The sequence below is a fragment of the Microtus pennsylvanicus genome, chromosome 6, assembly GCF_037038515.1.
Source record: "Microtus pennsylvanicus isolate mMicPen1 chromosome 6, mMicPen1.hap1, whole genome shotgun sequence".
NCBI lineage: Eukaryota > Metazoa > Chordata > Mammalia > Rodentia > Cricetidae > Microtus > Microtus pennsylvanicus.
Window position 1 is genome coordinate 113,774,360 of NC_134584.1, and position 15,204 is coordinate 113,789,563.

At 42.4% G+C, this 15,204-nt stretch overlaps 1 protein-coding gene across 1 annotated transcript in view; it reads left to right on the plus strand.

Annotated features, from left to right (window-relative positions):
- Nucleotides 1-15,204, plus strand: part of Vat1l (vesicle amine transport 1 like) — a 158,927-nt gene that overhangs the window by 14,352 nt on the left and 129,371 nt on the right. The window contains exons 2-3 of the mRNA XM_075977400.1: nt 7,777-7,906; nt 11,816-12,031. Coding sequence (XP_075833515.1) covers nt 7,777-7,906; nt 11,816-12,031 — 346 coding nt within the window. The remainder of the gene's footprint in view (nt 1-7,776; nt 7,907-11,815; nt 12,032-15,204) is intronic.

Below are 15,204 nucleotides of genomic sequence, written 5' to 3' on the forward strand. Positions count from 1 at the left end.
ACCACTCCCAATGGGACAAGGGAGTAGCTACTTTCCCCCTGCTAGCCATGACCCTTGGCTAGCAGCTTCCCATGGAATTGTCGCACTGTGTAGTCATTTAATTGCTAAGCTCTGAACTCCTGGGAAGCCCAGATGTCACTGTCAGTGTTGTAACATCATTGCCTAGCCAACCCCCAAAACACAGAGGTCTGCTGAATATAGATTAGATGAGAATGAATGTTCTGTGCCATCCACTGCTGCCAAGATCCCTCCTGAAGCTCATGCCTTGGTCAGAATAAAACATGGAACATAGAGATGTTAACCTTTTCAGCAACCATCATAGGAATGAATACCATCTGCTGCTCCCAGGGGTTGAGTAGCTAAATAACTGCAAGTCCCCCCTCCCCCGAATCAAAAACATTAGTCTTGGCATCAAGGGGAGCTTATTTGTGCCACGCTTTGCTGTTTCTGTTGAAAACTGGCTCTGGATATTTACATTCTCAATATGTCTCTTCGGCTATTTTATTACATGGTGAAAATACTACTGAAGTGTGTCTTGAATACTAATTTAGACAGATGATATGAATATATTTCCTTTCCCAGACACAGTGGCAATAAAGAACTCACACAGCTATAGCCTTTGCTAATAGCATCCATCATCACTGTTCATGTTATAGAGAAAGTGATCTGGGTCGGGCAACAGTCTAATAAGAGAATGATAGGCTATGCAAAAATGTCAGATGGATCAGGGAATTCCCTATATATCATAAGGATGTAAAGGCTGTTTACTTAACAATTGTGAATAGAAGGAGTGAGCAGAATTATGTGGAGCCAGACCTCAAGGGGACTACCTACCATCAAGAGAAATAGGAAGAAAGGGGCTGGGCCGTCTAAAACACACTGTTTGGACCCTTTATGGGATGTGGGGCTACTCTTTGGCGTGATTCACTCAGAATGGTTCTGGCTACCCTCACAGAAGATGATGCTATTCGGGTTTCATATACAAGATGTCCTTGCTTTGCACATAACTTTCCTTCCAAGAGCAAATGATTTTCACAGTCTTGAGATATCAAAACAAGTGTTTAAAAAGCCAAGAAAGAAAAAAATGTGAGTGAGAGTTTTCTGAGATCAGTCAAGGCGTATTTTCCTGGGCATGCTTATGCCATCAACTGGGAGTAACAAACAGGTACCCAAACTTCAGTTCTTAAGAAATGAAATGAATCAAACATTTGCTTCTCTGACCCTATCCGGGTTGGAGTTAACTGCTTTGATGAACATATTATCAGGAAGACAAGACCAGAATAAAGAGCGGCTCATTTTCTCTGCTGTTTTTGCTTCACCAGAGCCTCACATCAGATCTACTTGGTCCTTCTCATTGTTGCTGGAGGCTGTCCTAGATGATGGGGCCTTTGATACCCATTGGGTGTCAAATTCCACGTGGAATTTGGCGAGGTTTCCCTTGATGCCAAATTCCACAGTATTCTGTGACCTTAGCTTCCTACAGAGATATAAAAAGCACTTGGATATTATTTAATATGGACTTTTTAAAGTAAACATATTTTTATTAATTGTTTTTGTTTTACATACCCATCCCAGTTCCCCTTCCCTCTCCTTCTCCAACCACCCTATCTTTTCCCCTATCCACTCCTCAGAGGGGGTAAGGTCTCCCTTGGGGAGTCAAAGAAGTCTGGCATACCAAGTTGAGGCAGAACCAAACCCCTCCCCCATGTATAAAAGCTGACCGAGGTATGCCACCATAGGGAATGAACTCCAAAAAGCCAGTTCATGCACCCAGGATACGTTCTGGTCCCATTGCCGGACCCCCTCAACAGATCAAGCCACGTAAGTGTCACCCACATTCAGAAGGCTTAATTTAATCTCATTCAGTTTCCCCAGCTGTCAATCCAGAGTCCTTAATATGGACTTTTACCCTTAAGAAATATGCAAATACTTTGGTAGTGCTGCAAGCTAAACACTTTCTGTTTTCTTTGTCCTCAGTCTCTGCCCCTTTCTTTGTTCTTTGACCTCTTGAATTCCTCATTTTCCTTTCCTCTTACTACTTTACATCCTTACTTAATGGTGTTATTCTAATTTCATGTTTTACATAATTAGTTATTAGAACATGTAAGCCTTTCCGTCTCAGGGACCACCACACAAAAACACCCTTAAATATTCACAAGTTAACAACTGCTCCATGACCATGAGGGGCTAAAAGCCTTAAGCAAGTATTGCACTACAGCTCTTGTGAATTCTACCATGTGTCACCAGAACATTATTTTAGGGCCCCAGTCTTTATTCATCCTGTTTCTGGGAGTAATGACTACTGACAGCTCATAGCCAGCCCATCACCTTCTACAGAATTAATTTCAGAAGAAGGTATCCCCATGTCCAAGATCTATCTCTCTTTCTCTCTCCCTCCCTCTTCCTCTCTCTCCCTCTCTCCCTCCCTTCCTTCCTCCCTCCCTCCATCCATCCCTTCTTCCCTTCCTCCTCTCTCTGCACTCTCAAGCTGTGACTACTCAGGACAATCTCTTGTCTTGACTAAGAGCCGCTAAAAGAATAGAAGTGTTCATGGATTCTGAGACCTCTGTATTAGTACATCAGAAATCAACTTCTCCTCTGCCCAAGCCAGCTTTTCCTCAGATGATCCAACCATTGTTTCCTAGAACACTTACTATCAGAATCACACAAATCTCAGTCTTGGAGTCTATTTCCCCATAAACTTGACCCCTGATGCCCTCTGTGTGTTATGAGAATGATGGTGGACCCTGAGGCTCACACTCTGGAGCACTTGTGTGAGAGGCGTTCTGTGGCACAAGTACTCATCACCACTGGATCCACACCAGCACCTTGACCTAACCCCCAAGGAAGTCAAACCACCCTCTCATGTAGAAGGGAGAAAATTAAAGCGAAGGTGTTAAATATACCTTTGGTGATGGCAGAGAGTCTCAGAAACACTTCTTTGATAAAATCTTTCGGGCATCTGTGTTTTGACTTCTATCTAGATTCTCTCTCGGCACACCCCTGGTGGTCACGTGAGTGTGCTGCCTCTATGCAGCACAGAGGTCCTCATCACACTCAGTGAGCTTTTGGGAGTTTGGTCCTATGTGTTTATTCTAAGCTTCCAAGACTGAGAATACCGCTTGGTGAACATCAGGTGCTCCACATGCTGGACACGGAGGTCCAGTCTTTGTAGTTAAGAATGCTGGGAGATCTCTTCCAAATGAAGGAAGTATGGAGATTCTGGGTTCATATCACTCACATCTTGACGTTGTGAACTTCAACAGGCCCTCATTTTGTTCTTTATAAAATTGGGATAATATCATTGTCCCTAAGCATTATTTATGGGCGTTGTAGAAAGTAAATGAAACCATATGTATAAGCCACTTAGTCTTGGATGCAGTAAGTGCCTCATAAATGTTATCTAGCATAATCACTGGCCATTGTTGGGGGAGGTTACTTATTCATTTCCTGGCTGCCCAGACTCCCAAAATAATTACATAGGAATCTGTATTAATTGCAATACTCTTTGGCCAATAGCTTAAGCGTATTTCTGGATAACTCTTATATCTTAAAATAACCCATTTCTTTTAATCTGTGAAGCCACATGGCTAGATGGGTCCCCTGTTTTGTTTTGCTTTTGTAGCCATGGAAAATTAAAACCTTAAGTACCGTGACGCTGAGGTCAACAATCTTCACTCCTTGGCTTTTGTTTCCGTATTTCTAAGATCATTGCTTTGTCTGAAAAAATAATGCTTCGGCGGGTGGTGGATGATGGGGCTTGTTAGTTTGTAGGTTTGGGTTTTATGAAACCACACGGGAATTCAAGGAAAGCGATTCCAGTAGAAAGATGTGTGAAAAACAAGAAATTTAGAGAGAAGGAGGCATGATGGGGCACCAAATTGTTCTCTTCGGAATATTTCCACTTACTGACTTTTAGGGAGCAACCATTTTGTTGGAATAATTTATTTGCCCGTATTAAGTGTTCCCTGGGGCTGAAGAGATGACCCTGTAGTTAAGAGCATTGTCTGCTCTTCTCGGAGATCCAGGTTCAGTCCCCAGCACTCACATGGTAGCTCACAGCCATCTGTAACTACAGTTCCAGGGGATTCAGCATCCTCTTCTGGCTTCCGTGGATACCAGAAATTCACAAGAAGATGGCTTAGTGTTAAGATTGCACACTGCTCTTGTGGAGGACCCACATTCAGTTCCTAGAACACACATTAGGTGGCTCGCAGATGCCTGTAACTTCAAGTTCATGGGTTTCCCATGCCTCTAGTCTCCTCAGGTGCCTGCTTCATATACACATACGCACAGGCAGACACAAACACACACAAATAATTAAGAATAAATCTTTTTCTTCAAAAAGAATAGTTTCTGCTTGGATTATGAATGGCCACGCTTCCAGTATTGGACTTTCTTTTGGCACACTGAGCTGCTGACAAGTGGGAAGGGGTAAGGAGTTATACATGCTGCCCTCGGGCGTGCCAATTCCCCCAGTGTGATTGCTGGAGAAGTTTTCATGGAAAGGCAGCCTACTCAGGAGGTTGGGGAGATGGCTCGGATGATAAGAACACTTGTTCTACAAGCTTGAGAACTTGAGTTCAAATTCCGTGGTGCCCATGGAAGCCAGATGTGGCATCATACATGACTGTGACCTCAGCACTGAGGGAGGCAGAAGCAGGAGCATCACTGGGGCTTGCTGGCTGCCAGCATAGTTTCGAATTCAGTGAAAAGACTCTGTCTCAAGGGTATAAACTGGATCATGATAGAGGTGGCCTCCCAATGTCCTCTGGCCTCTATAAAGGCTCAAGTTTATATTATGCTTGAAGTCAAATCCTTTCATGTTTTTTAAAGCTAATACTGGCTTAATCTTTGTGTCTCTGGTTTCCTCACTTGGAAATAGGTACCACAGTTCATTGCTCATGGGAGTATTGTTGAGTTTAAAATAATCAAACAAAATCCTCAGTACAGTCCCTACCACAAATCAAACTCCTAACAAACTCAAGCTATCTCTGTTTCAAGAAGATGCAGAAGATGCCATGGATACATGTAGTCAACTGGCAATAGGTCAGGTCTCCTGTACCAAAACAGACCCTGAAGTGCTTGTCTCCCGGGAACAGGGGCATTCCCCATGCCCTGATGGAATCACCGAGTATCTTAGTGTGGAAACAGTAAATCTTAACTCTTCTCACTGAGAGTTCAGTAGCACGGATCTCAGCTCACAGCCACTAGGTCCACTTCATGCTGAAGGCGATTGAAGACAGCCTTCTTTAGCGGTGTAATGGGCATCTAACATGAAGCCTTCTCCAGGGTGGCTGTGGTTTCAAAATGGCTGAGTGGTTGTTTTCTGGCATTTTGCTATCTGGGTTTCAGAAAACCATAAGTTATCACACAAAGGGAGACAGTGAGCTGAACTGTGCGTGGGTGAGGTGGAGTGCTTGATTCGAGACACAGGAATTCTTTTTATTGTTCTACCGTGACTTAGAACAATGGACCTTTTCACATAAGCGAGGTTTGTATGTAGTTGATGTTGTCCCATGTAAGCTCTGGAATGGTTTCTTTTTTCAACACACCCCCCATTTTATTTTAAAAAGAGGTGTGAGGCTTCCTCAAATGTTCGTACTTCTTGCCTTCTTAACTGAAAATATGCACTGTAAGCCTGATGTTTCTTGAATACATTCTATGAAGCCGATACCGTGTTTCAGGGCTTCACAATTCATTAATTTTCACAACAAGCCTGTGGGTGCTGCCTAACCCTTGCCTTCAGATGGGGAAACTGAGGGCAGAGAAGCCAAGTTATTTATTCATATAGTTAGAAGTGATGGAGTTGAGCTTTGACCTCCATATCCCCAGATCTTTAAGGAACAGGACTTATTGTTGGAAAACAATTTGACTAAGAAATGACAGAAATGATTATTTAAAAACATCAAAGTAGAACTCTTGGAAATCTGAGCATCCATTTCAAGTGTTCTCATCCTTCTGGTGTTGGAAAAAGGTGCTTTCGACCTGCAGTGCAAACATTCACATATCCATGCCTAGTCCTTCTGTTTAGCAGGCGTTCTTGGAGCACTTTCTTTATGGTGCGACTGTAGGACCATTGCATGCTAGGAACTATAGAAATTAAGGAGTATCATAAGGCTCACAGTCTTCTTCCAAAGGGCTCCTTACAAGAGATCCGTCACCTGAAGCAAGTTGCGGACCTCTCTTCACTCACAAATCAGGAGGATCCTGAGAAAGTGTCGACTCTGAAACCCATCCTTCAAGGAAATCATCCTCTTTGCCTTCCTCCATCCTGTATGGATGAGACTAATGAGTGAGAGCAGGGACACCAGTGGAGTCAGAGTCAAAGAGGCCTCTGTGTTCAAAATCGGTCAAGCTTTCTTGCTTGGGCAGTTGCTAGTGGACCTTGGTTTAGATGGAATCATTTCTTTTAAATGGTAGCTAATGAAAATGAGAAGCTTGTAAAGACTGCATCTCTTGATAAAAGGCGTGTTTTCAATGAGATGTGTCCCTCTGTGCAGTCAGCAAATGAAGTTAAATGCATCTCTAGATTAAAGCCAACGTACGCAAAGCCATTGGGTACATTGATGGCGTCAGTGAAATTGCGCATATGATTTCTTGTGGCTATGACTTAGATGTAAGTTTCATGACTGTCTCATGTTGAAAGTAATGAGCTAACAGAAAACACTCTAACTTCTTGTGCTGGCTGGTTTTGTGTGTCAACTTGATGCAAGCTAGAGTCATCAGAGGAAGGAGCTTTAGCTGAGGAAATGCCTTTTTCAGATCCAGTTATAAGACATTTTCTCATTTAGTGATCAATGGGGGAGGGCATAGCCGGTGGTGGGTGGTGCCATCCTGGGCTGTTGGTCCTGGGTTCTATAAGAATGCAGACTGAGCAAGTCAGGGGAAGCAAACCAGTAAGTAACACCCCTCCATGGCCTCTTCATCAGTTCCTGCCTCCAGAATCCTGACCTGTTTGGGTTCCTGACCTGACTTCCTTCAGTGATAAACAGCAATGCTGAAGTGTCAGCCAAATAAACCCTTTCCTCTCCAACTTGTTTTTTTTTGGTCATGATGTTTTGTCACAGCAATAGAAACCCTAACTAAGACACTTCTCTCATCCAGACTGGACTTAGATTCTGTATTCTCACACCACTGGGGCCATCCTTTGATAGCTCTTCTCTGAGCCACATTCCTCCCATAAGAACTAATGCAGTCTCTTGATGTGTCCCATTCACTATTACTGGTGCTGCTTGGGCACAGTGCTGGCATAAATCTGTGTGATGATCGAGGAGAGGTGGTTGGTTGGTTGTCTTGAACCATTTTAAATCAGGTCTCCTTTCTCTTTCTGTCTCATAGATCGACCAGTAGCCATTGTGTCTGGCTTCTTTCCTTTTGTCTGTTCATAACCACGCCCTAGTATATTTGTTCCCTTGGATTAAGTGGTAGAAAGTCTAATGATCAATCTAGTCACTCTGTGTTTTGGGGATAAGCGCAAACAGACTCTGAGGGAGGATAAGAGGCCAAATTAGTGCGTGAACTGCAGCGATCTTCAGTGCCGGGAAAGAATTACTTATCCGCATAGAGATAATTGAATTTTGTTTTATTGCTGATATCTAGCTAAGTGGCATTACTATCAGGGACACTTTGGCAAGAAGGAAATTTTTTTTACAAAAGGAAGGAGAGGAAAAGAGGGAGAAGGCAGAAGGCAGGGGAAGGGAAGAAAAGGCCGCAGTGATGCTCTGGGGGGAAAATCTCATTTTGAATCTCTTCCTTTCTGCTTGCTGTCCACAGTGGTTTGAACTTCATTGACCTGATGGTGCGACAAGGGAATATTGACAACCCTCCTAAGACACCCTTGGTGCCAGGATTCGAGTGTTCTGGGATTGTTGAAGCTCTGGGGGACAGCGTGAAAGGATACGAGGTAAAATTTTAAGTCTGACGTAAGCAGCCGTAACCATCTAGAATCTGTGAGGAAGTAAAGCTACACAAGACACATTTGAAATAGTACCAGTAATGTTTATTTTATCAGTTTGAGCTAGATAACATTAATCATGTTTTTAATGATAGGACTTTCCAAAAATCTCGTGATTTTATTGGTTTGCTTATTTTTTAGGATTTTTTTCATATACTATCTTTGTTGCTCTCGGCAACAGTTTGAGGAAGTGGGCTGGACAAGTCTTATTCATTTTTCATACTTACTTAACATAGCTATTAAGACTATTTGGTTTTGTAGTAACTAAGTGCACAGTCCCTTATTCCATCTATAGCTACCATTCCCACCATCTCAGGCCTCGCAATCAGCTACAAAACACAAAAGTAAGGCGAGTTAATTATTTTATAAAATGGTTCCTTAAAGTATTTACCTGGTTGATACCTTTTAAATTATCATTTGCAAATCATAAACTACTTCAGGAATGGATAAAAAAAGGTTTTAGATTAAAAAAAATAATTTAAGTCAAGGAATCTCAAACTGACAATGGGATAGAATTGGTGAGGGATTAATGGCTTCAGGAAGAGGGCAACACGTAAGTGGTTTATTCCATTATTCTGTTTTCATTCACATGTGATATTCTCCACACAAGTGGAGAATACATTTTATTTTGAAAAAATGCATGCATGAATCTTCCTACTGTCTTAATACAAACTAAATACAACTTAGTCTATAAAAACTGAAGCACGGTATCTGGTAAGGTGTCATTTGAATAAAGGTGTTTGCCATCAAGCCTGGTGACTTTAGTTTAATCCTTGCAACACACGAGGTTGAAGGGGAGAACTACAAGTTGTCCTCGGACTTCCACACGAGTGCTTTGGTACACACATACACACACACACACACACACACACACACACACACACACACAAACAATCTAATGAAATACTGCAGCAACACCAGTCATATAAAATTGAGGAGGCATCTGAAAACTTACTACAAATCAAATTCTAGGTTTCTCACTCATAACTGGGATCTCAGAAGAAAGGCAAGGAGATTGACATATAAGAACACACCATAACCAGCTTTGAAGAGCAGTCATCTTTACTCTAACCATAGTACATACACACACACACGCGCGTGCACAGAGAGAGAGAGAGAGAGAGAGAGAGAGAGAGAGAGAGAGAGAGAGAGAGAGTAAAGGTTCTTACTATTCCCTCTGGTTCAGAAGATGTAATAATCAATAATTCTCTGTGAGGCTAGAAGGTAGAAAGTAGAAGCAAACCCCAGATTTACATCACTAAAGCCTAAGTCATGGTTCCTAGAATCTCATGGTCTTTACCCATGTTCCCACCCTCACCCCAATGTTACAAAAATACGTGCAAGGAATGAGTGAAGATGAACCCTGTAAAATCCAGCACCAATGTTCTCTTCAACTTGACATTCATCCTGCAGTTCATCCTCACCCCAGTGGGAGCTTCAGTCTACCTGAAAATACTGAATGTTCTAAAGGCATGTTGAGGGATGTCTGGAAACCTCATCCCATTTAGCAATGCTTCTGTCAAAGATGTCCTAATGACCAAGGAGAAGAAAGTTTTAGCAGAATTTCAGCTACCCTGGTTTATCTGATTCCCTCATCACTAAAAGAGAGTGGTTAAGTAATTCAGTTAAAAGATAGGTTGGATACTCTATGATGTGTCATGCAAGGAAGGAGGCTAATAGAACCTGGCCTCCATGGCCCCTGAAAGATTTTAATATATTGGCTATGAAGGATCAAAATGTCTTGAAATAGGGAGGTAGACATGAATATGCATCTTTGGGGATGCTAGGTTTTGTTTCATGGGAAGGGAACTTTTAATTTCCATCAGATTCTAATTTCAGAAACCCCTCCAGAAATTATAAAATATATTTACGTTTAAGCTTGAAACTGAACTATGTCCATCAAAGTGGAGGACTACTTCTAGCCAATATTCAATGAGTCCAGGATTACTTCCAGACTTGAGAGATGAGAAAAAAGAAGGCAAGTTTAGACTAGAGCCACAGGTAAGTCTGAGCAAGGACTGCTCACTGTCTAGACCAGGGGGTCGGGTCCAGAGACAGGAGAACCTGCTTATGTCTAAGCCATTTAAATCTCCAGCAAAAAGGAAAGATGTAAGTAGCAGCTACTCCTCTGTGCCCAGCCATCATCATCCTGGTGATTAATTGTCCTCTCAAACCAAGAAGACTGCATTGTTCCTATTGCTGGCAAGGCAAACCAGGGTTCAGTGACTCAGATACCTCTCCTAAATTGAGCTATCTCAGCTCCAGTGGGGATGCCCTGACATTGGGACAGAGATGTACAGATTCTCTTAGAACACAATAGATTTGGTCCCCATCTGTATCATCTAACTGAGCTCCTCTTAACCCACATCTGATAGGTTCCAAGATTGACAGGAAAGTCTTTATAGACATTGTGACATCCACACACCGAGGTTGCAGCAATCTTATCCTCAAATAAACAGAACTGTCTGGTTTTAGGAAGCAGACTACTGTGGAATCTCTTGGAACACATCGACCCTTCCACACATGAAAAACATGATCTTCACTCCTTTGGGCCACTGTCTGAAACATTGCCATGCTCATATCATCAGCTTAAGAGTTGATTTTCTACTGAAATATTCCTTCCAGGAAGAGTTGCCTCCTAAGCCCCATCACCCAAAGTATTTTCCACCTGCAATTTTTCAGACAATGAGAACAATTTAAGAGTATGAACTGTAACTCATTTACCATTATACCACCTGTGCTTGGAATTCAAGGCCGAGAGGGGGCTTACATAAACAATCATGGTGGGAGAGCACTGTGATAGTATGAAATGATATATATGATATATGTGGAAACAGACAGCTCTTTGTCTGTGTGACCTCGGAGCAGAGACATAATGCACCTTCAGTGTCAACAAGCGAGTAGTGGGGCTACTACCCCAGAAAGCTGTCATGGAGACTAAATAACTGATGTAATATGGAGGTTAGAGCTCAGTATAGAATTGGTTTTGCCCAGCAAATGGTTTTTTCTGCTATAATCAAATATGCAAATACAACAACCTCTCATGAAAAGAAATTCATATAAGTCCAAGGGTACTTGGCTATGAGGGCTAAAAGAAGCCTTAAAGGAAGAACATGTGGTTTGGGTGAATGACAGCTGGGGAAGGAGAGATGAAGGATGTGCATCATCCTACCTTTGTCAGGTGTACTGATACTCTTCAAGCCTCTGCTACCACCTAAACAGTCTTCAGAATCCTAGTGGCAGAAAACAAGGATATAGTTCAATTAGTAGAGTGCTTATCTAGCATTCACGAGGGCCTGGGTTCAAGACTTCAGCATTGCATAAAACCAGACATACTGGCGCATACCTAAAACCCCAGTTCTCAGAAGGTGGAGAGAAGAGGATCAGAAGTTAAGGTCACCTTAAGCTACGTAGTAAATTTTAGGCCATCCTAGAGAGCATGAGACTGCTTGAAAAGAAGGAGGAAAAGAAATAAGAGAGGAGGTAAAGGAAAAGAAATAGGAGTATTATTCTAGTGACAGAATGAGTTTTTCTAAATTCATGGCTGTGAAGAGGAGACAATTGAAGGGAAGATAGGTAGTTAGGAAGCTAAAAGCTCTCAATGGCTCGTTAAATAATCAAATGATTTATAGCAGTTTACTGGAGATTTACTGCAAGTATATAGACATGTGATTGTTGCATCAAAGAACAAATATGAACATCAGAAGGACTTCTAAAGATTAGGAGAAGCAGCCTATGCCAGTGATGTCAGAGAAACACTGCATATTGTGTACCATGGACAGCTCCCGATGAGCGCAGTCCTCCTTAGAACTCCGTCATGAATCAGTTTCCTTTAACTCTGTATTTCTTTATTCCCAGATTGGAGACCGTGTCATGGCATTTGTCAACTACAATGCCTGGGCTGAGGTAGTCTGCACACCAGTGGAGTTTGTCTACAAGATCCCAGATGACATGAGTTTCTCGGAGGCCGCTGCTTTCCCCATGAACTTCGTCACAGCATACACGATGCTCTTTGAGATTGCCAACCTCCGGGAAGGGATGTCTGTGCTCGTGCACTCAGCCGGCGGTGGAGTGGTAAGTTTGCTGGTGATTCTGTTTCTTCAAGGTCATGATGGCACAAATGGAGTTGAAATTGACATTGTGATTCTTACATGGCTTGTCATTTGTAGGAATAATCCACCACAGAGTTGGCACTCACATGGGCAGCAAAAGCCTTTATTGATTGTTGTAGTGAGGTTAGGTTGAGCCTCACAGATGGTGCCTCTGGGGCTAGGATGGTCTCAGCATGTCATGTGAGGACACAGTGGTCCCAAGCATAGTGTTTATAGAATGACACTGAATCTTAGCATCGTAATGAAGTGCTGTGTTGATAATTATGAGATACCTACACATGTCACATCCCACTGAAGCCATACAAAATGCCAAGAGAGTGATGATGTCCTTTTCAATTACTTTCAGTGCTTGACATGATCCTTAAAAGTAAAATTCTAATCCACTTGTGCACTGGCATATTTTCTTAAGTGAGAAAAATGTGCACAGAGATTGATCTGTCACACTGAGAATTGCACATGAACCTCAGCACACCCAGGAGAGTGATCATACATCGGAGTATTCTGTGTGCAATCTTTCAGACACATCGTTGCCGAATGAGAAAAGTGAAGGAAATCAAAATTTATTCTATATAGTTTAGGTACAGTGGATTTTTCTTCCATAGTTTCAATGTGTCATGGTGTGTATGTCCAATGCACACTGTCTGCCATTCACATGGATAAATACTAGGCTTGACATGTTCTACTGAGGCTTACCTGGGACTTTCATCTCTCTGAGGGGAGGTGGTATTACTCACATGCCATGCTCTAGACTCTGTGGATGCACAGACTCAGAAGAGTAGGCATGATCTGACAGAATTTGAGAGGTTTCTAAGTTGTGATTCTGTTTGCTGTATTCAGAGATGAGTTCTTATGATTTCCTCTAGCTCAGTTTCAGGAGAGGTTTCGTTAGTATTGATTTTAAAAAACCCTTGATTTTTTACAATTACCAGAGTTTTCTAAAGTGTAAAACAAATGTGTGAGTGTGTGAGTGTGTGAGTGTGTGTGTGTGTGTGTGTGTGTGTGTAAGCCAGAGGTTGACACTGGGTCATCAGGTGTCTTTCCTAGTCATTATCCATCTTATCTTTTTAAATAAAGTCTGTCACTGAACCCAAAGCTCCCAACTTACTGAGGCTGGCTGGCCAGCAAGCCCCAGGGATTGCCCTGTCTCTACCTCCCCTGCACTGGGACAATAGGCACCACCACACCTCTCTTTTCTACATGGATGCTGAGGATGGGACTTGGGTTCTCATGCTTGTGTAGGATGCAGCTTACCAGAGTCTTTTTCCCAGCCAACGAAGGTCATTTCTGCATTTCCTTTCTAAGAACACAAGCTCACATCCAAAAGCAAGAGCACGAAAGTTTCAGAATGCTTTGCAAATGGATCTTCAATCTCCTTCACAAATCTGCTGATGTCTTCTGACCATGAGTAAAGATACAATAAAAACTAAATGTCCCTGAGAAAAGAGAATACTTTTGGTTTCAGCAATCTGCTAACCGCAAGCAAACCGTTTAGAATACTGGCATTTATGGTCTTGGTGTGTTCTGCATATAAAGTGTGGGGGTTCTTTCCATTGCCAGCACAAAAACCTGTCCTTATGGTGATGCTGGCTTCAGTCCTGCCAAGGGTCAGTGTGATGGTTCATTACACTTACTTGCCAACTTGATTGACTCTGGAATCAACTAAAATACAATGTCCTGGGCATGGACTTTCTTTGTCAGATTGTTTTACTAGGGAAGGCCACCCTAAATGTGGAAGGCATCTTTCAAGAGCCACACAGATAAAAAGACATAGAAGCAGAATCTTTGCTTCTTGCCTCTTTGGTTTCACTCTTGCTGGCAAGGCTATCCAACCTGTTGCTGCAGCGCTCCTTCAATGATAGTAGAACCAGTTTCTTCAGGCTTCCAATGTGAGCTAAAGAGTAGTAGCTCTCCAGTAACCTTTCAGACCTTCAGCATCAGACTGGGACTGCTGAGATGCCCAATCTTGTGGTCTGAGCAAGCTAGTAAGGCATTCCCCTGTGGTCTCTGCCTCAGTTCCTCTCTCCAGGTTCTTGATTTGACTTCCTGCGCCAACTTCCCTCAGTGATGAACTGCTACCTGGAAGTGTAATCCAAATGTACCTCTTCTTATCATGCTGCTTTGGGTCAGAATGTTTTATCATAGTAACGGAAAGCAAACCAGAACAGTTAATTTGCATATATTATCACTGAATTTTTTCCTCTTTTTTTTGTGCTGAGAACAAATAGAAACATCAAGACTGTATTTCTCATATATGAAAAGAAATTCTGGGATACTTACCATAATTTTTATTCTGCCTTATTCTGGGCTTGCAGATAGTATCAATGATAACTAAAATGAAAAAAAAATGGTGAAGGAATTAGAGAAAAGGGACAATAAGAGGAGAAAAATAAGCTAATGGGCATTACACAGGCTAAGATGTTTTAAAGCTTTGTCTGAGATGGACAGCCATTTTCTCTCTGGGCTTCGTAATAGCTGGTGAAAATAGGGGAAAGTGATCATATATGCAAGCAAGCTATGTCTATTTGATGGAAACACACCCCTTAGAAAGAAGAACCCTGGTTTGGAGACTAAATGGCTGTTCTTTGGCTTCTCATAAAGAACATATATGAGAAAATTCTGAGAATTCTCATGAGGACTGCTTCAGGGAGTGTAATATTTCCACCAAGTCTCCTATGCTGCGCTCTTAAGGCTGTCAAATAGTATTGAAGTAAAATAAAAAATTCAGTGAGAGTCTACACACTGAGGCCAAGAGGATGTGGTCTGGCTTCACCTTTGGACAGACTTAAAGGTGCGGTTCCACTATCTGTCTCTCCAGAGCGAAGGCTTCTTGAAGACTATTTCTTCCAGAGAAGATTGGTAAGATCAATGAAGCAATTCAAGGTCACCATTAAAGGAAAGAGTGTAGACCAAGCACATGCGTACACATAGAGATAGTCATCTGAGCTGAGCAGGCTTGACGGTCTTGCAAAAAGGAAGATTGGGCCTGGGGACGGTGGGGAACCCCTCCACCCCTTGTGGATATGAGTGAGTCCTCCACGTTAGAACTAGAGTCCTCCCAAGACAATGACTGGTGACTGTTCATATGGTCAGCGACCCCCTGAGGGCAATTTCACCTGCATTGTCTATGACACTCTT